Raw genomic sequence first — 17,386 nt, forward strand, 5'->3', positions numbered from 1 at the left:
TATGACACAGATATTGGTGTGTACAATAAAATTTCGAAGTTCCTGAAACGAGACTAAAGTTTTATAATACTATTGCAGTTCCAACTCTCCTATAATATGGAAGTGAGAATTGGATTCACACGCGGAGAATGGACAGTCGAATTCAAGCTGCAGAAATGAGGTTTCTAAGGAGTGTACTAGAGTTGATAGAATCAGAAATACTGATTTAAGGCAGGTTTTATCGGTTGCTCCGCTGCATGAAAGAATAATATAAAATAGACGCAACTGGTGCAGTCATTTGGATAAAATGCCACTTGGAAGAATGCCCTTGAAGTGCAAAACTATAGGTCTACTGGAAAAAGAGATGTAGGGAGGCCAAGAAAGAGATGGGTACCGAAACAGGTTAATCAATTAACCTAATCCCTGTAGTGAAGATGATGAGTTAATCATGCTCCAACAAAACACAAGTACAAACTTTCGAAAAATTTACAACAATTTTAACAAAATGTTCGAAAAATGGATATAGCTTGTATACTGATTTTTGAAGCTCTCAAGGCTCGGTCTCTAGGACGCTTTTTGAATCTGATGGTCCATTAAACCTGTAGATTCAGTGCTCCATGAATTTGAAACTCAAGTCAGATCTATTAAATTAAAAGATTTGATTATTCATTAGATTTAATAAGTTTCCTGGAAACCAGGCAAGTAACATTAGTTCAATATTATTGTTCAAATAAGAGAGGATCTTTTATTTAGTTTGTAGATAAAACTCATAATGCAACTGTGCCATGAAGCCTGTTTTTGTATTTCATTGGAAATCTATTTTTGATTGTGATTTTTTTGTGTTTTGATTTCTCTTATGTATATTGTAATGTGTTGATTGGAATAAAAATTGATTTGAATTGAAAAAGAAACTAGAATATTATTGAAAAAGATAATAGAGCCATTGTAATAGTTAACATGAAAATAAAATCTAAAAGCTTTTTCAGAGAAGTGGTAATTTCTCTATCTCTTCAAAACCAGAGTTGCGAGGCTCGATATAGCTTCTTATAAAATGTTGCTGAGATACTCAAACTCGATTTTATTACTCTCATTAAAATTATTGACAATTTGATCAAAATTGGATGTATCATTTTCGTGATTAAGCTATGTATTCTCATAATAATATACCCAGTTAGTAGTTATTATGTTCTATCTTTAAAAAGAGTTTGAAGAAGCGGTTTAAGTTCAGTGAAAAGGAAAACAAATTCCCTACCGGCCACATTCAATGTCACTTGCTGCAGTTGCCTGTTGTGGTTATGGTTGTGTGAGGAGGGGACTGTCATCTGGATTAGAGGAGGAAGAGGAGGATATAATTCAAAACGGTTGGCTTCAGGAAGGGGCGAAGAAGAGCGATGGGTGGTTGGGGTAGGATGTCTTCTTCCCCTTTCCCCACTCTGTCCCCTCAATCACTAAATCACTTTTCTGATTTTTTTCTCCGGGTATGTGGGGCCTTGTGAGTTGAGTTGAATTTTTAACATTCTGAGGGAGTAGTTTCGGTTATTAGTCCATTATCTATGATGAGCTCTATCAAATTATCTATCAGATATATGAGAATTGAGGGAGAACTATTTCCATGCATATTAATGATCATATGATGGAGTATAATATGTCAAAGATCTCTCAATAGAGCTCTTTTACTCTTGCACTGCAAATAAATTAATATAAAGCACAGGCGTATTCACGAGCAAATTGAGTGCAAATTCTGCACTCATCAATTCTATATGTTATGAGCTTTTGAGTTCACAGTTAATTTCATAGAATAGATGTACTCCGAACATAAATATTTATGATGAAGCAATGGAGGTGGAGTTACTCAATACTTAACCATGTGTATTTTCCTCTGCCAAAATAAATATGAGAGAATCATGACTGGAAATTAAGATGAAAGTAGATGTATTCAAATCATTTGAAAATGCTTAGCATCATATTTATGAGGGAAATGTATTTCGGACAATGCTTAGTAGGAATGGAGCGGTAGACACTCTATACATTTATACACTCTGCACGTTTTCATCTGCTCGTGGCACTTAACTATATTAAAACTCGAGGGAGCCTCGACTCACCACCCAAACAAAACACTCATTGTTATTAAAACATCGCGGTGGAAGCGAATTTGCAAACATTCAATAAAAAGTTGAGCTTATCAGAATAAACCGATTCGCGAATGTTGGCGTTGCACGGGAACTGTTGGAAGCGGAATGTTCTCTCACATATAGACTACCTACAGGTAAGGTGGTCTTTTCTGGCATTGGTCCTTTCCCTTTTTTCTTTGCAGTTGCGGCATTCATTTTTCATCCGTTCGCCCTCGATATTCGTTCGCTCAGCTCCAAACCTTTCGAGTACAACTCGCGACTCGTTCATTATTGAGAACAAATTCGGTCGTTTCATTTTTCAATTGTAACAGCATCTATTTTGCATGGACTGCTTCTTCATCTCTGGCGTTCTCACTGTTTCTTTCTCCATTTTTCTCTCACACAATTTTCTTTCGTATATTCTCTACGGTCGGCGTTTTCATTTCCTTCTCGATAATGAACCTTTTCACACCCTCTGTCGATGCTCTTGGGACTACGAGGTTTCGTTCAGTCTTTTTTCCAGGGTTCAAACTATAACCTTCGAACAATTTATTTCAAGAACTTACTACATTCGTACTTCCAAAACGGAACAATCGGTACAACTATCTACAGTCTACATGCACATCATAACTTGTTGTAGCTTCTCTGATTTTCATAAATTCCTTGAGTAACATAACTTCATATATGAGTTTAGATGAGAATATACCATACTCCAAGATTGATAGTATCCTAAATACACTAATATCGATGTGGGAGGAAATTCTTGAGAAACTTCTCAAAGCTCAAGCCACTGTTATCTCTCCAAATAAGATAGTGCCGTTCCCCTATGAGTTTTATGATGACTGAATGACACTGTCAAGTTCAGGTATGATCATTACTAGTCTTTGGAAACTATTTTTGGTGTTTGGCGGAACTTTCAGAAATGAGACAGGGATGAATAGGTAGTTCCAAACACTCACTGTTCAAATTACTGGATGTTTTATGATGACTATATTCGAAACCCAACTCTATGGCCACTGTTGAGTATCGGTTTTCATTAACGCTATTGATATTATGTAAGCTCTTTCAGTTTGTCGACTGATATATTAAGATCGTGTGAGTCCGGACTACCCAAATTGGGTTTTTTAACTTTTAAAGACGTCAAATTATTGTAATGTGGCAGTTCGCTATTTCCCTACCCCTACTCAATTTCATCGTTAGTTCCCTAACAATTCCTACCCCTGAGACAATTCACTAAAATCATTGTATCCAATATTCTTTAATAATTGATATTCTCTGGTAGATAAATAGCAGGTCACTCTGGTGACTCTGGTCACTCTGCTTTGGTGAATTTCAAGAAAAAATTCACGTTGGAATTTCAACTTGTAATGACGTAAAATTATTGTAATGTGACAGTTCTTTATTTCCCCACTACATAATTATACCGTTAGTTTCCTAACAATACCCTACCCCAAAGACAATTCATTAATATTTATTCAATATACCCTTCAATAATTGTTATTCTATGCTAGATAAATAGCAGGTCACTTTACTGCGTTGGTGACTTTTCTAGAAAAATTTTCACAAGAAAAGTCTGTAAACGTGAACAGACGATCCGTGAAGCTCGACCCATGAGAGGGTTTCTGCGAGCAATGGAAGTTTGCGTTCCATAAGAGAGATAAGGAGTGATATGTAGGATTATTTATGGCCTCTTGCCTGGAGGAGAAGTTAAAAATCCATAAACATGGTGGATGCTTGGTTCAAGGTGAATGCTGAATATCGTTTTCAATTTTCAGCTATAGGTCTCAAAGATATTCTCCACTCGACCAGAAAATGTGGTTTCAAATTATTTCTTGTTGACCGATGAAGCAGTAAAGGTGACAAATGAATATGTCTGAATTTATGAATTTGTAAAGACAGTACGATCCAAGATCAAGGTTGATAGATATGAGTACAATCAAGACATGATACAAAACGAGCAGGAAACCCCATTCCGGTAATTCTAGGTAACAGAATTCTATTTTCTACCTTCAAAATCTTCTATTAATCACAATTTGGGAGGAATACAGTGTTGGGCTATGCCTGTTGTTCTCTCTCAATCATATATCATGTGTTTGTGAATGTTAATAGATGGAGCAAAACTACAACTCAATCTCTCATTTCAAAATATAAATTTCCATTAAAATTTGTTGAAATGATTCCATAGACGCAAAATTCGTTGACACAGATAAGTTGTGTACAAATCAAATTCAGACTGTTTTGACACCAGAACTGGAAAACCACTTCCAGTCAAATTAGAATATAGAATAATATTCATATGCTAAAATCTGATATTTCAAAAGATTGATTCCATATATCTGAAGTTCATATACAAAGCATAGATTGATCGACTTTTTCAATTATTGATATTCAATAAATGAAGGATGAGAAATATGAATATGAGAATATTAACGTTTTCTAAAATATTTCAGGAAATGAGTAACTAAATCATCGTAATAATAGAGATTATTCTCAGCTTGAATAGAGGGATGGAATGTAAAGACAAAATGGTATTGAATCTAGAACAATCATTTTAGTAATTAATTTACAAAATCCCCATTGTTATATTAGAACAATACAGCTCCAGCGTTATTCTGATCGCTATAGTAGTAATATTCTATTGATCGACGGTTGGAATATAACATGGATTAGAAAGTTACCAACATGAAAGGCCATCATCAAATTCAAATGAAATTTCTGCGTTTGGCGAGTTTTTGTTCTGTTGACAACACAATTTATCAGCAACGCAATTGAGAAAAAATTGCGACAATGGAATGATAAATTCTGACAAAACAAGAGCAGCACAGCAAAGTTCAGGGCTGAGGGCGCTTCCATTTAATAAAACCACCTTTGTGTGTCCGTTGTCTGGTCCATTGTGTCATCATGTGCAGAGTACACGGTTCGCGGAACCTCTGTCCGAAATAATTGACTCTTCTGTTGCGTTCCTTTGTCGCATCGACACAAACCAACCTCGAAATGAATTATAACAAGCTAATTTCGGTCACACCCATGGCAATAATTAATTTCTGTATTGGTTCGATCTGTAATTTATATTCAGCATCACGTCAGAAGTCTTTGATAGTCGGACTATATTCCAGGTCCCAAGAGCAACCCAACTTCAATTACATTCAGCCATAATCACATTTGGCGAAACGTGCAGGCCCACAGCATCACTATTGATTTCTAGTTAATTCCCTCTACCCAGAACAAAGCTCTGCTGTTTTGGTGTTGTTTACATGAACGGATAAGCACATTACATATATCTTGTGATAGACAGCATAATTTTAGAATTCGAATAATCTGTTATTAGAAACTTCTAATCCCTTTCTCTTGTTTCTCTTTCTCACTGTCAAATTCTTCTAGTGAACTCTATTAGGAAAACATGAATGCAACAACTAATTCCACATCAATATTAGCAAAATAATTTTAGAATAGTCAAGGCATCAGTCTGCAAGATTCCAAAATGTATGGAGAGGCTGGTGCTGAATTTGGGGGTACATCATTTGGGGAGTGATTAACACTAATATTAATATTGAACTTCTGAATGAAAGCTTTCGTCACATTCCTGAGAATTTGAGGAGTAAAAAATCCAATAGGAGCCTATTATAGCACTACAGAGTAATTGTAGTCTTTTGTTAAACTTAAAGAACTCTTTCAATTTCTCAGTTTCAATGAACCTCATTTCGTGGGAGTGAATGTTCCACTTGCTGTATTATGTTTGTTTACATGAAATTCAATTAGTTAATTGAGTTTTTGATGTGAAAGTTGGTGAAATGAAACCTTTCTGTTACAATAAAGCATCCTACACTATTGTTAACGATTGAATTTCATTCTGTAGCTAATAAGTCAATAACCAAAGTCCCATTTCTCTATTCAATTTTATGCATCAACTACACGCAAAACATAGAAACAATAACAATAAAACAGCTAGAATGCAAACAGACTCAATGAAAATAAATTCTATGTTTTATTGATTGACAAACGGGTTCATCATTTCTGAAGTTATACATTCTCTACAAAGTGTAATATAGTAGGTGTACATCAAAAATACATCATAACAGTGTTTCCTATTAACGAGCAGAGCAAATATCAAACATTTGTTAAAACATATTTTTTGTGAAAAAACTGTGAACTCACTCAAAAACTTTTGTGAATTCACTTTGATAGAGGCAAATTAATCCCTGTGCATAGATGAATAGAGGTACACTTCAATAGAGGAGAACTGGCAGTAGAGGAATCCTTTGATATGTCAACAGCTCTCAATTATTTTTCGCTTCCGAATGTCACGAGTAACAAGCGTGAATGTAGCATATTTTTCCATTCATGTAACTTTGTGGAAGGGCGTCAGTACTTTTTTCATTTGCCATGGTATCATATGACAGTGCATGGAATATTGTTTGTTAGATCATCAGGAACTAGCATGAGTGGAGCAAAATAATGATTGGTTATTCAAACCTGCAATTGAATTCAAGTCAATCTAAAAAAAAACAAATTTCACAATATTAGATTGTTCTCAGCATTTATCTTCAATCAATCTCCCTCAATCAATCAATCTTCATCGCAATAATAACTCCATTGCTCTCAACATTAACCTTTATTTTCTTTGTTGACTGAAATCCAAGAGTCGTATCCACCCCAAGTGAAGAAGACAATCATCCCTCCATTGTTCTTAGCATTTTAATTTGATCCTCATTTTAATTTGTTGACAGATCTCCAAGAGTCTTATCCACTGCAAGTGAAAGAAACAATCATCTACCAACCTACGGCTCTCCAACCTACGGCCCGCGGATAGATTTAGTCCGGCCCGCCGAGAGTTTGAAATAATAATAATAATAATAATAATATCGTGTGACCTGGCTGGCTCAGGTCTGGTGTCAGAGTTTCCAGGTCGCAACTGATCAATTTCAGGGCCTCTGACATGACCTAACGACTGCTTTTTTAGGCAGCCGGGACCAACGGCTTAAAGTGTCCATCCGAAACACGGGAGTGGCCTGAGAAAAATATCTTGCCCGGGCTGGGATTCGAACCCGGGCCTTTGGATTACAAAGCCAGCATCTAATCCACTCGACTACGGCCACTCCGTTTGAAATAAATTTTAGTGATTGGAACCTAAATGGGCGGACATTTTATGTGGAAAACATAAATGCGATTTTCTCACTAAAAATAAATATTCTCTATCTAGCTTGATAACTTTTTGTAAATTCGTGTATTGACAAGTTGCCTTATTACTATTAAACAAAGTTAATATTATTTTGTTTAACTTGCTAAATTCATGCATTGTCAAGTTTTCTGATGACCTTTTTACACTCAATAAATTTGACTTTGTATTAAAATGAAATGAATTGGTTTGTTTCCTCCTGTGTTTCAATTAAAACCACTTAAAACGCCTCATATTATTTCAATGGAAATATATAAAAAGGGTTGGAGACCCCTGTTTGAAGGAAAAGAGAGTTTACTGTAACCATATGGATATTTGCTAGTGAAAATTTTAATACAGTTCAGGTTTTTGGAGCCTTGGATCCAAAAAAATGGGTATTGAGCTTTATTTACATTGTTGACAGATCTCCAAGAGTCATACCCACTTCAAGTGGAAGAGACAATGACGCTGCGAGGCAACATAGCGATACTACGCTGTGGAGTGTCACCTTCTCACTCTCACAAGTACGCCCTCAGCTGGCTGAAGGAGGACTCCATCCACGGCCGGACCACACTACACCCAGGCGGTCGGTTCTCCGTCACTTCGGCCGGCGCGCTGCACATACGCAGCGTCTCCATTGAGGACTCCTACGCGCGATACTACTGTCAAGTCACCAACCGACTCACCGGCTCAAGAAGAGTCAGCCGGCCTGGCAAGATTGTTGTTACAGGTAATTATTGTATTGTAATTGTATTTTCCATACAATATCCTATACTATTACACGAGCAACTTTTGTTTATATGTTTAGATGTTTGTATTTCACCGGATCTCGAAAACGGCTCTAACGATTCTCATGAAATTCAGAACATAGTAGGTTTATAATATAAAGTTTCGATTGCACTAGGTCTCATCCCTGGGAAAACTCGCTGAAGGACATTAAAAGGATAATTATTATTCAAAACAGCTGATAATAATTATTTCGTTGTCTGTTGGTGATGGGAGTGAGTGAGCGAGTTCATGTGTGTGGGACTGTGAACTGTTGAATGACTGTTGTGTGACTGTCAGCTGTTGAACTTCTGTAATTATTGAATTACTTGACTTAGTGCCAGTTGCAAAAAAACCGGGTTATTTTCAATCCTGATTAATTCCAGTAGATCCATCTTTTTGAAATGGTCTTCTCTGATTTGGTTCACGTGAAGTTAATCAGGATTAAAATTTAACCGGCTTTTGTTAAACTGGGCCTTTGTGAGGGAAATTTTTGCATTCCTCTGGGAATTAATTTCAATTTACTGTGATTAGATAGAACATTTCTGTATGAATGTTATTATAATTTCTTCTTTCGTAATAATTTTTTATGCTTTCGTACTCCAGAGTGAAACTCGGTCCCTGATATTTCATGATTATACAGAATTTTGTAAATAAGAATATAAATCTCATTATCCTTTTAAATTACTTTATTATAACATGTTTCGGACATGTCCAATTGACATTTATATTTTATTTATATCAAAAGTAGCCCTAAAGAAAATATAATTTTATAAGTTTGCACGTGATGCTTAGGTACTTACTTTTTTCTAAGGATGATGTCCACATGAGCTCTAGAGACTTGTGCGTGGGTAATGCAACGGATGATGAGTAATAAGTGGAATCACAGCTTTGGGTTCCGAGCCACCAGGATGTGATTTTTAAACTTATAAGTGAAAGATCTTTAGTGTAAAGTAAAGATCTCTAGAGGAAAAAGTACAATGAAATATACTACGACAATAGAAATGGAGTTAGGACATTGCCTGAATTAGCACAGGGGGAGATAGTTTGCAACCACCGGGATGCGATTTTTAGAGGAGTTTGGCTCTTAAAATCTTTTGGTCTCACTTACAACGGGAGAAGCAGCCGCATGAAGGTCAACTCATCTTATCGATAGCTTATCAGCGCGACCACGAAATTGAATCGCTCCCCAACCTATAATCTTGCTGAGTTTTATAACGTTTGTGTGATGTTATTGCTGTCTCAGTTAGAATAAAAAAAAATCAACTTTAATTTGCAGTTGATTAATGAATTTGATTCAGGACATTAATTTCTGAAACAGTTTACAATAAAATTGTTAAAATTCCCATTTCTGTATCATTTTTTCAGATTCCGACGGTAATATTCCACCGCGAATTGAGTACTCATTGCCAAGCGTTCACGCTCGAGTCGGCTCAACAACAGAGCTTGAGTGTGCTGCTCAAGGATCCCCTCCTCCTTCTTATAGGTGAGCCACTAATCTTCAAAACTTAATTTTCTTTCACTCTATTCTCTGTGAAACATATGTTGTTTAGAATTTGTGTGCATTATAGAATTATATTCCTATTGGACCCCAAAATATGAGGATTTGTTAATAACTGTTTTTGGTTTCAACATTTAATACTTCATCAAGTAACACAAACTTATTTTTCAAAATACATTTCCTATGCTATTATTACCAAGAGGGAAAATGCCAATTTTACAAGAAGTTCATTTATAGACAATGTTTGTCTCCTAGTAGAAGTTGGCTTGATATACTGAATAGAGATATACTGACTTTACTGACTAGAGATTGTCAAACCAGAGATTTATTAGAAATCGATGTCCCGATTTGATCCATTACAACATTATCAATCTTTGATAAACTAAAACTACAAGTAAAGAGCATCGGTGTTTATAACAGTCGAGCACCGCTATGGTGAGAGCCTTGACCTATCAAGGTGAACGTCTGCAATTGGTCTAGACAAGGTCCTCCCCAATTAGCGGTTCACACAAAACAAAATAGCGATTGAAACAGCAAACACAGATAGTTACATGTTACGTGATGAATATAAAAAATCATTAGAGAAATTGAAAACCAAAGGAATTGATAAATCTTGTATATCTTATTCATTATGTCATCTTATTAGCTTGATATATTTCTTTTGTGAAATAATTAGCATAGTAATGCAAAGATTTCAGTTGCATTGAGTATATGGTATAATATAATATAGTATATCAGTGATCTTCAATGCATTCTTGAAAAGAGTAGGTCTAATCGATTTTTCTCTCAAGAGAATCTTCATAGAAGAGATTTCTAGCAATATTAGGACGATACATACAGTTCAGATAGTATCATTATTTTCTTTTATTTGTGAAAACAATGAGTCATAAGTCAATGAGTTAAAATTTCATTCTTTGTATCAACGAAACATAAAAATCTATATTGATCTAACATGGGGATATAATTCTTGATGCCAGAAAATCATATATTTGGCAATCATAGATTCCATCAATCATATAAATTTGATTTCTTCGCTAATATTTTGAACATATATCATGTTTTTTCAGGTGGTATCGAATAATAGATGAGAGCCTTCTTGAAGAAATAAGACCTGGCTCTATTCTAGTCCGGCCATTAGATTCTATACTGCAATTCACCAGGGTGAGAGTGGACGACTCAGGACGATATGTGTGTGTGGCTGCAAACATCCTCGGTGAGGACAGGAGAGAATTATCATTAGCTGTCAAATCACCGTTGACTGTCCACATCCATCCTCAATATCAGGTGAGAATTTTTCTTCAACAATCTTATTATATTAAAGCTGCAAATGACAAAAAATTCACAGCCAAAACGGCACTTGATAAGTAAATTTATTTTGAAATTGTCCTTCTGTCATATATATGTGTGTTCTCAAACATTTTTAATAGGTTAAGCTAGAAGCACAGTAGAAGAAACACAAAGTTCTTTATTTTGTTCTAGATTTCTAATTCAATTATTTATACAGTTATTTACAGAAAATGTATGAGAAATTTCATTTGTTCAAATAAATGCTGATCGATAAATAATTATTATTGTACGAAAATCAGTGAAGTGCTGTAAACTACCCTGAGGACTTCTGCTACTAATATGGACAAATATGGGTTTACAGATAGATGGAAATTCGATGAGAGCTTCTATCCAAAGATTACTTGCCAGCCCGGGATTTTTTTCAATTTCAATTTTCAATAAATTTTTATTCCAATCAACACAATACAATATACATAAAAGAAATCAAAGCAAAAAAATCACAATCAAAAATTAATTTCCAATGAAATACAAAAACAGGCTTCATGGCGGGGTGTGCTGAAAAGAAAGAAAGGAGGAAAAATACCTAGCCAACTATGGTTTCCCATGTAATAGGCAGGTAGAGGCTATAAAAGTAAGGAAAGAGGGTGTGAAGAGGAGAAGAGAAGGGAAGTATTGGAGAAGGAAGTAGGAAAAAAGAGAAAAATTTGTAAGCGAGTCTAAAAGTAAGGAAAGAAGGGTGAAGAGGAGAAGAAAAGGGAAGTATTGGAGAAGGAAGTGGGAAAAAAGAGAAAAAAATGTGCAAAAATTGTAAGGGAGTCTACTTTCAACAAATGTATCTAAAAGAATTGGCCTTGCAAACAGTAGTTTGAGCAGAAATCTCGAGATTCATACGTAGATATGGAAGAAAAAGTTACTGTATGTCCAGGTTTTTTCGAACCCTGTAATCGAACCCTGTATCTCCTAATTGCTAGTCAGGTATGCTCGAGGATGATTTATAGGTATGCTATATTATATTCTCCATGAGGTATGCTCATCTTTGCACCAAACTAATAACCACTGGATAGCAGCGCTCATTTCAGAGATCGCTATCCAGATATTTGGTGTGAAGTTGAGCATAACTGACTATCAATTGGGAGGTACCGGTTTCGATTCCCGGGCTGGCAATAATTTTCGGATGATGACTCTCATCAAATTTCTTTCTAGCTGTTCACAATGTAGTCAATATTAGCAGTAGCAGAAGCCTTCGGGGTGGTTTACAGCATTAAACTTTGGATTCTCATTCAATAATAATAGTTATTATTAATTATTTGTGCTTGATTGGTAGGTTGTGGACGGAGGCTCAACAACGACCATCAACTGCACAGTTGACGGCGGAGATGGCGGCAGAACGGTTATCGCCTGGCTCAAAGATGGCCGCTCCGTAGTGGACAGCGGCCAGTTCCAAGTGCAAAACGATGGCGGAGTTCTGCTGCTCAACAGTGTCTCCAAATACGACAAGGGCATGTATCAGTGCCTGGCTAGGAATGGAGATGAGACTGCGCAGGCCAGTGCCGAACTTGTTCTTGAAGGTAACTTCAACGGTATTTGAATGAAAAAGACTAAGAAATTGTCAAAAAACCACTAATTTATTGATAATTAGAAAGACCGGTTTCGGTTATTACACCATTGTCAATCTCAGAGTTTATCAGAGATTGACAATGGTTTAATAACCGGAACCGGTCTTTCTAATTATCAATAAATCAGTGGTTTTTTGACAATTTCTTAGTCTTTTTCATTCAATATGAATAATTACCACAATATCAACTCCTCAACTACACAAAAAAAGTCAACGGTATTTTTTATATACGAGGAGACCTCAATAAATATCAAGACAAATCACTCTACTATTAAAAACGGCTAAATTGATCCACATGAAACATTCAGGACATTAACTTGGCAACCTCACGATGATATATGAGTAGTTGTTGAATCATATTTTGCAATGATAACCCCAAATTCACTCAGTTAATGAAAGCATGTCCGCTCAAGTATTGCACTGTGGAGCTGTAACGTGCTGTGAAACTTTTGAAAAGAATTTTAGTCGTGGAAAGTAAGAGACATTGAACACGGTGCGATTGAGCGGATTTGACACCATCAACTGAGCAAATTTTCGGTTATCCTTGCATAATAATATGATAAAACAACTACTAAAATTTCATTGTGAGGGTCTGATCATATTGAATGCATATAATATGTTAAAGTGCACTTCAGAACATGCATTAGATGCATGATCATTTGGAAATGTTCTCAATGCTCTTTCCATAGTTTGTTTCTCATCTGCGCGCTTGGTCATGCATTTTCACATACACATTCAATGTCATCACACCCTAAGTTTGTCAACTCCATGTCCTGATAGTGTCATGTGGATCAATTCATGCAGTTTTTGGAGAGTGATAAATTGTCTCGTAGCTTATTGGACGTTATTCATATTATTGATTTGTGATTTCATTAAAATTGTGATCCATTCAAAATACTTACTCCCAGATCATTCATTTATTGATTCATTCTTTATTAATTTATACAATAAGTACATTATCAAAATGATAGGGAGAGAAAGAATAAGGTAACCTTGTGCTATTCCTCTCCAAAATTTAGATATTACATAGTCCGAAATAGGTTTAGTCTAGTAGTTCTCGTCCTCAAGTATTTTCACAAAGTAGATTTCAAATTTAGATGCTTCAAAACTAAACATAGAAGAAATATTTCACATTATTTTACCTAAAAAAGGAAATATTCACATATTGAAAATATAATTTTGAAGAATTACCGAAAATAGCATACTATAGATGTTATCGATTTCATGGATCAATCTCAAGAAAAGAATGAATCTATCTCAATTTATTATGATCATGGATCGATCTCTTCAATTGATTCAATGTTGTCTCATTTTATTCCTGCAGCTATTCCACCAGAACTACACTCGACATTCATCGAGCAGACGATTCAGCCAGGCATATCGGTGTCTCTGCACTGCGTGGCATCCGGAACTCCGGTGCCACGAGTCAACTGGTTCCTGAACGGCGGACCTCTGCTGACCAGGGGCGGTTATGTGTTCGGGAGCTACCTGGACTCCACCGGTGACCTCATCAGTCAACTTAACATCACTGTCACCAGAGTACAGCACGGCGGCTTGTACACCTGCACTGCCAAGAACACCCTTGGATCGGTGTCACATTCGGCCGCGCTCAATGTCTACGGTAATTAAATAAAAAGACTAGAATATTATCAACCTAATATTCTACTAAGAGTACTGGTTTCTGTAGTCACACCATTATCAATCTCTGGTATAATAGTAATAATAATAATAATACTGAGGGTGATACCCACATAAGCTATCATGCTTGTGCGTGGGTAATGAGTGAGAGGGATGATGATGACAGATGACGACTACCTTTTAGGTAGTCGGGACCGACAGATTATCGTTTCCTATAAGTGACGGGGTGGCTGTATCTATGTGTATACTCTGTGGTAATGAATAATTACCACAATATCAACATCACAACTACACAGAAAGTATACGGTAATTGTTTGCTCTTCCGTGAATTCTGTGGAAATAATAAGAGTATCAACAATAATGTAATTATTATCATCTTATTAGCCTGTCATAAAGATTAGGTTGTTTTCATTGTAAACTTTTCCTAGGATACAAACATATTGGAGCTTCATACTTGAGAGTGGTGAATGTAATGCATGCATTTAAATGGGTCGAAATATACCGCTACATCCGCTACTCTTTACATACATTGAATGCAAGGAGTTCAAGCTTGAAGCTACCTTCAACGCTAGACCAGTAGGCTGGACCAATCTTTTTTACTGAATAGTAATTTACTATTCATAATATTATTTCCTTATTTACTTATTTATTTGTCTTTGAACTTTGAACTAACTGAGATCTATTGCCTTGTGATAAATTATCACAAAAGTTTGTACTATAGCTCATCAATAATACTGAATAAAAAGACAAGAAGAATTTGTCTGACCACAGATTTATTATAAACCGAGATACTGGTTTCGAAGAAACAGTTTATCAGAGATTTATAATGGTGTAACAACCGATACAGGTATCTCGTTTTTTAATAAATCTCTGGTTAGACGACTTCTACTCTTTGAGGCATTTAATAGCAATAATGAACAACCAGGAAGCTAGGACAAGAAAAGGTGAAACTCACAGTCTCAATATACGCCGGTTAACTGACCTTGAGGTATCTCTTAGCTAAGTTTTGGCTCTCTGACTAAGTTTAGAAGTACATAATATACGAGTAAGAGCAGCACATATACGGCTCTTCAACAAGCTACGTGCATCACTGGGAGAATTATTACACGCGTAATGAATGAGTACCTAATAATAATTCTCCCAGTGATGCATGCACTCACTCTCTTATTGACCGGCCACTCTCCTCACTTGCGGAGCTCGAGTATGAGTCCCTTCTTTGAGACTACTAGCCTAATAAGCTACCTATGATTTGTAACACTGTCTATTTATTCATTTTTTTAATATTATTCATCATACAACAGAATATGAGAGTGCTACAAGCTGACTATGATAACTACAGGCTAATAATGTCTATCTGTGTATATTGCATGAGAAAATACAAACTAATAATATTAGTAGTTAGAAATTAGACTGTGTCTAGTAGATTTTATTTCATTAGTAGTTAGCTTGTTATTATAATTGGAAATTACTAGAATATTAGGTTATATATATTTTTTTTTCTCAAGCAACAGGGCCCTGGTTCACTCAGTTTCCGACAACAAGTATTCAAGTTTCCATTTATTGTTCCAGGTCCACCCACATCCAGAGCTCCTCTCAACCTGACAGTGGTTTCGGGCAAAGACGTTCACCTGCTGTGCCCTGTTGCCGGGTTTCCCGTATCGGGCACAACGTGGCAACTGGGTCAAGACTCACTGCCGCTCTCCTTCCGTCAGCGGGTGTTCCTGAACGGCACGCTGCTCGTCGCAAACGTGGATGTGGAGACAGACAAGGGAGAGTACCGCTGCACTGTTCGCAACCAGCAGGGCCAGGCTGCCAGTGGCAAGGTCTACCTCAACATTATGGGTAGGTAACTGGTCAATCATAGATTGGGATAGAGTTAACATAATGGGTAACTGCTCAATTCGACCATAGAAAGATAGAGAATTAACATTATTGGGTAACTGTTCAATTCAACCATAGATTAGGATAGACTTTACATTATGGATAACTGCTCAATTCAACCATAGATTGGGATAGAATTTACATTATGGGTAACTGCTCAATTCAACCATAGATTGGGATAGAATTTACATTATGGGTAACTGCTCAATCAATCATAGAATAAGATTGAATTTTATTAAATGGAATCACTAGTAGATACCCTTCTATTCTCTACCTCAACATCATTGGTAACTGGACAATCAATCATACAATCAGATTGAAATTGTATTGTATAGAATCAGTTATCACTATTACTAGTAGCTCTGTGAACAGTAGACCTCCCGCAGTTATAAGCCACAGCCTCCTCTAATACTGTCCATCAGAGTAAATTATGTCCTGTCCTGTCGTGTCGGCGAGATACTCGTGTGTAAACAACTAATGGCGGTTTGGGTTGTTGTACCGACAATGCTAATAATTTTTTGTAAACAACTATGCTACTATCATCAAAAGCTTACCGAGTTGAAAGCAGAGAAAAGTCGGGAAAAAAATAAGCCTACTTCGAGTTATCAATAATTGCATGCCTCATTAAATGCAATAATAGTTCACACGATAGCTGCTTTTTACTAAGTTACATTGGAATATTAATTATTGCATGCGTCATTACATGCAATAATCCACTCGACATCTGATTTATGATGAATAATTCTATAGTCTGATTTCACGGTAATATTGACGTTCGAAGGAGACTCCTTTTATTTTTCTATTATCCTTAGAATGCAAAATTTCAAAAAACCTTATATTTATACGTCGACGCAAAACTCAAAAAGGAACATACCTGTCAAATTTTATGGAAATCTATTGCTGCGTTTCGCCGTGAATGCGGAACATAAATATAAACATAAAGAGAAATTCAAAACCGTCGACTTGAATCTTAGACCTCACTTCGCTCTGTCAATGAGTGAACATACATGATCTTTTAGGATCTATCTAAACATACATTCAAATTTCAAGATCAGTGTTGACTAGTTTATGTGTGTATCAATAATTTATTTATTCAAATTGTTGAATTGTGCTGCTATTATATACTCTCAAACATTGTATTTGAACGGTAATGTGGACTGTATTTTTTTCGATAAAAATACTACCTTTGACAACCAATTTTGATTGAACATGAAACATGGTTAAAATTTTAAAAATCACTCACCATCTCCTTCCGTTTTAATATACGAATGAATACCTTATTTGCGAGGTGGGTAATAGGTAGAAGATCATTGGATAAATAGGAAAACCCCAGGATGTGAATTCGCTAAATAAGTAAGTATTTGAGTAGTTTTTCAAACGGGACTTGTCATGATGATAATTTGTAGTATTTTACGTTGTTAAAATCTTTCACTAGGATATTTAAAACAATATTT

The 17,386-nt window shown here is 35.9% G+C and overlaps 1 protein-coding gene across 2 annotated transcripts in view; it reads left to right on the forward strand.

Moving 5' to 3' along the window:
• LOC111049969 (Down syndrome cell adhesion molecule-like protein Dscam2) overlaps positions 1–17,386 on the forward strand; it is a 244,556-nt gene that overhangs the window by 193,521 nt on the left and 33,649 nt on the right. For both annotated transcript variants that reach the window (XR_005570419.1, XM_039420535.1), the window contains exons 5-10: positions 7,670–7,975; positions 9,379–9,496; positions 10,579–10,795; positions 12,123–12,366; positions 13,738–14,034; positions 15,621–15,893. Coding sequence is in view for 1 of the 2 variants with exons in the window: in XM_039420535.1 (XP_039276469.1) it covers positions 7,670–7,975; positions 9,379–9,496; positions 10,579–10,795; positions 12,123–12,366; positions 13,738–14,034; positions 15,621–15,893 (1,455 nt within the window). In the remaining variant the exon portion in view is untranslated. The remainder of the gene's footprint in view (positions 1–7,669; positions 7,976–9,378; positions 9,497–10,578; positions 10,796–12,122; positions 12,367–13,737; positions 14,035–15,620; positions 15,894–17,386) is intronic.

Source organism: Nilaparvata lugens, chromosome 2 (genome assembly GCF_014356525.2).
Source record: "Nilaparvata lugens isolate BPH chromosome 2, ASM1435652v1, whole genome shotgun sequence".
Classification (NCBI taxonomy): domain Eukaryota; kingdom Metazoa; phylum Arthropoda; class Insecta; order Hemiptera; family Delphacidae; genus Nilaparvata; species Nilaparvata lugens.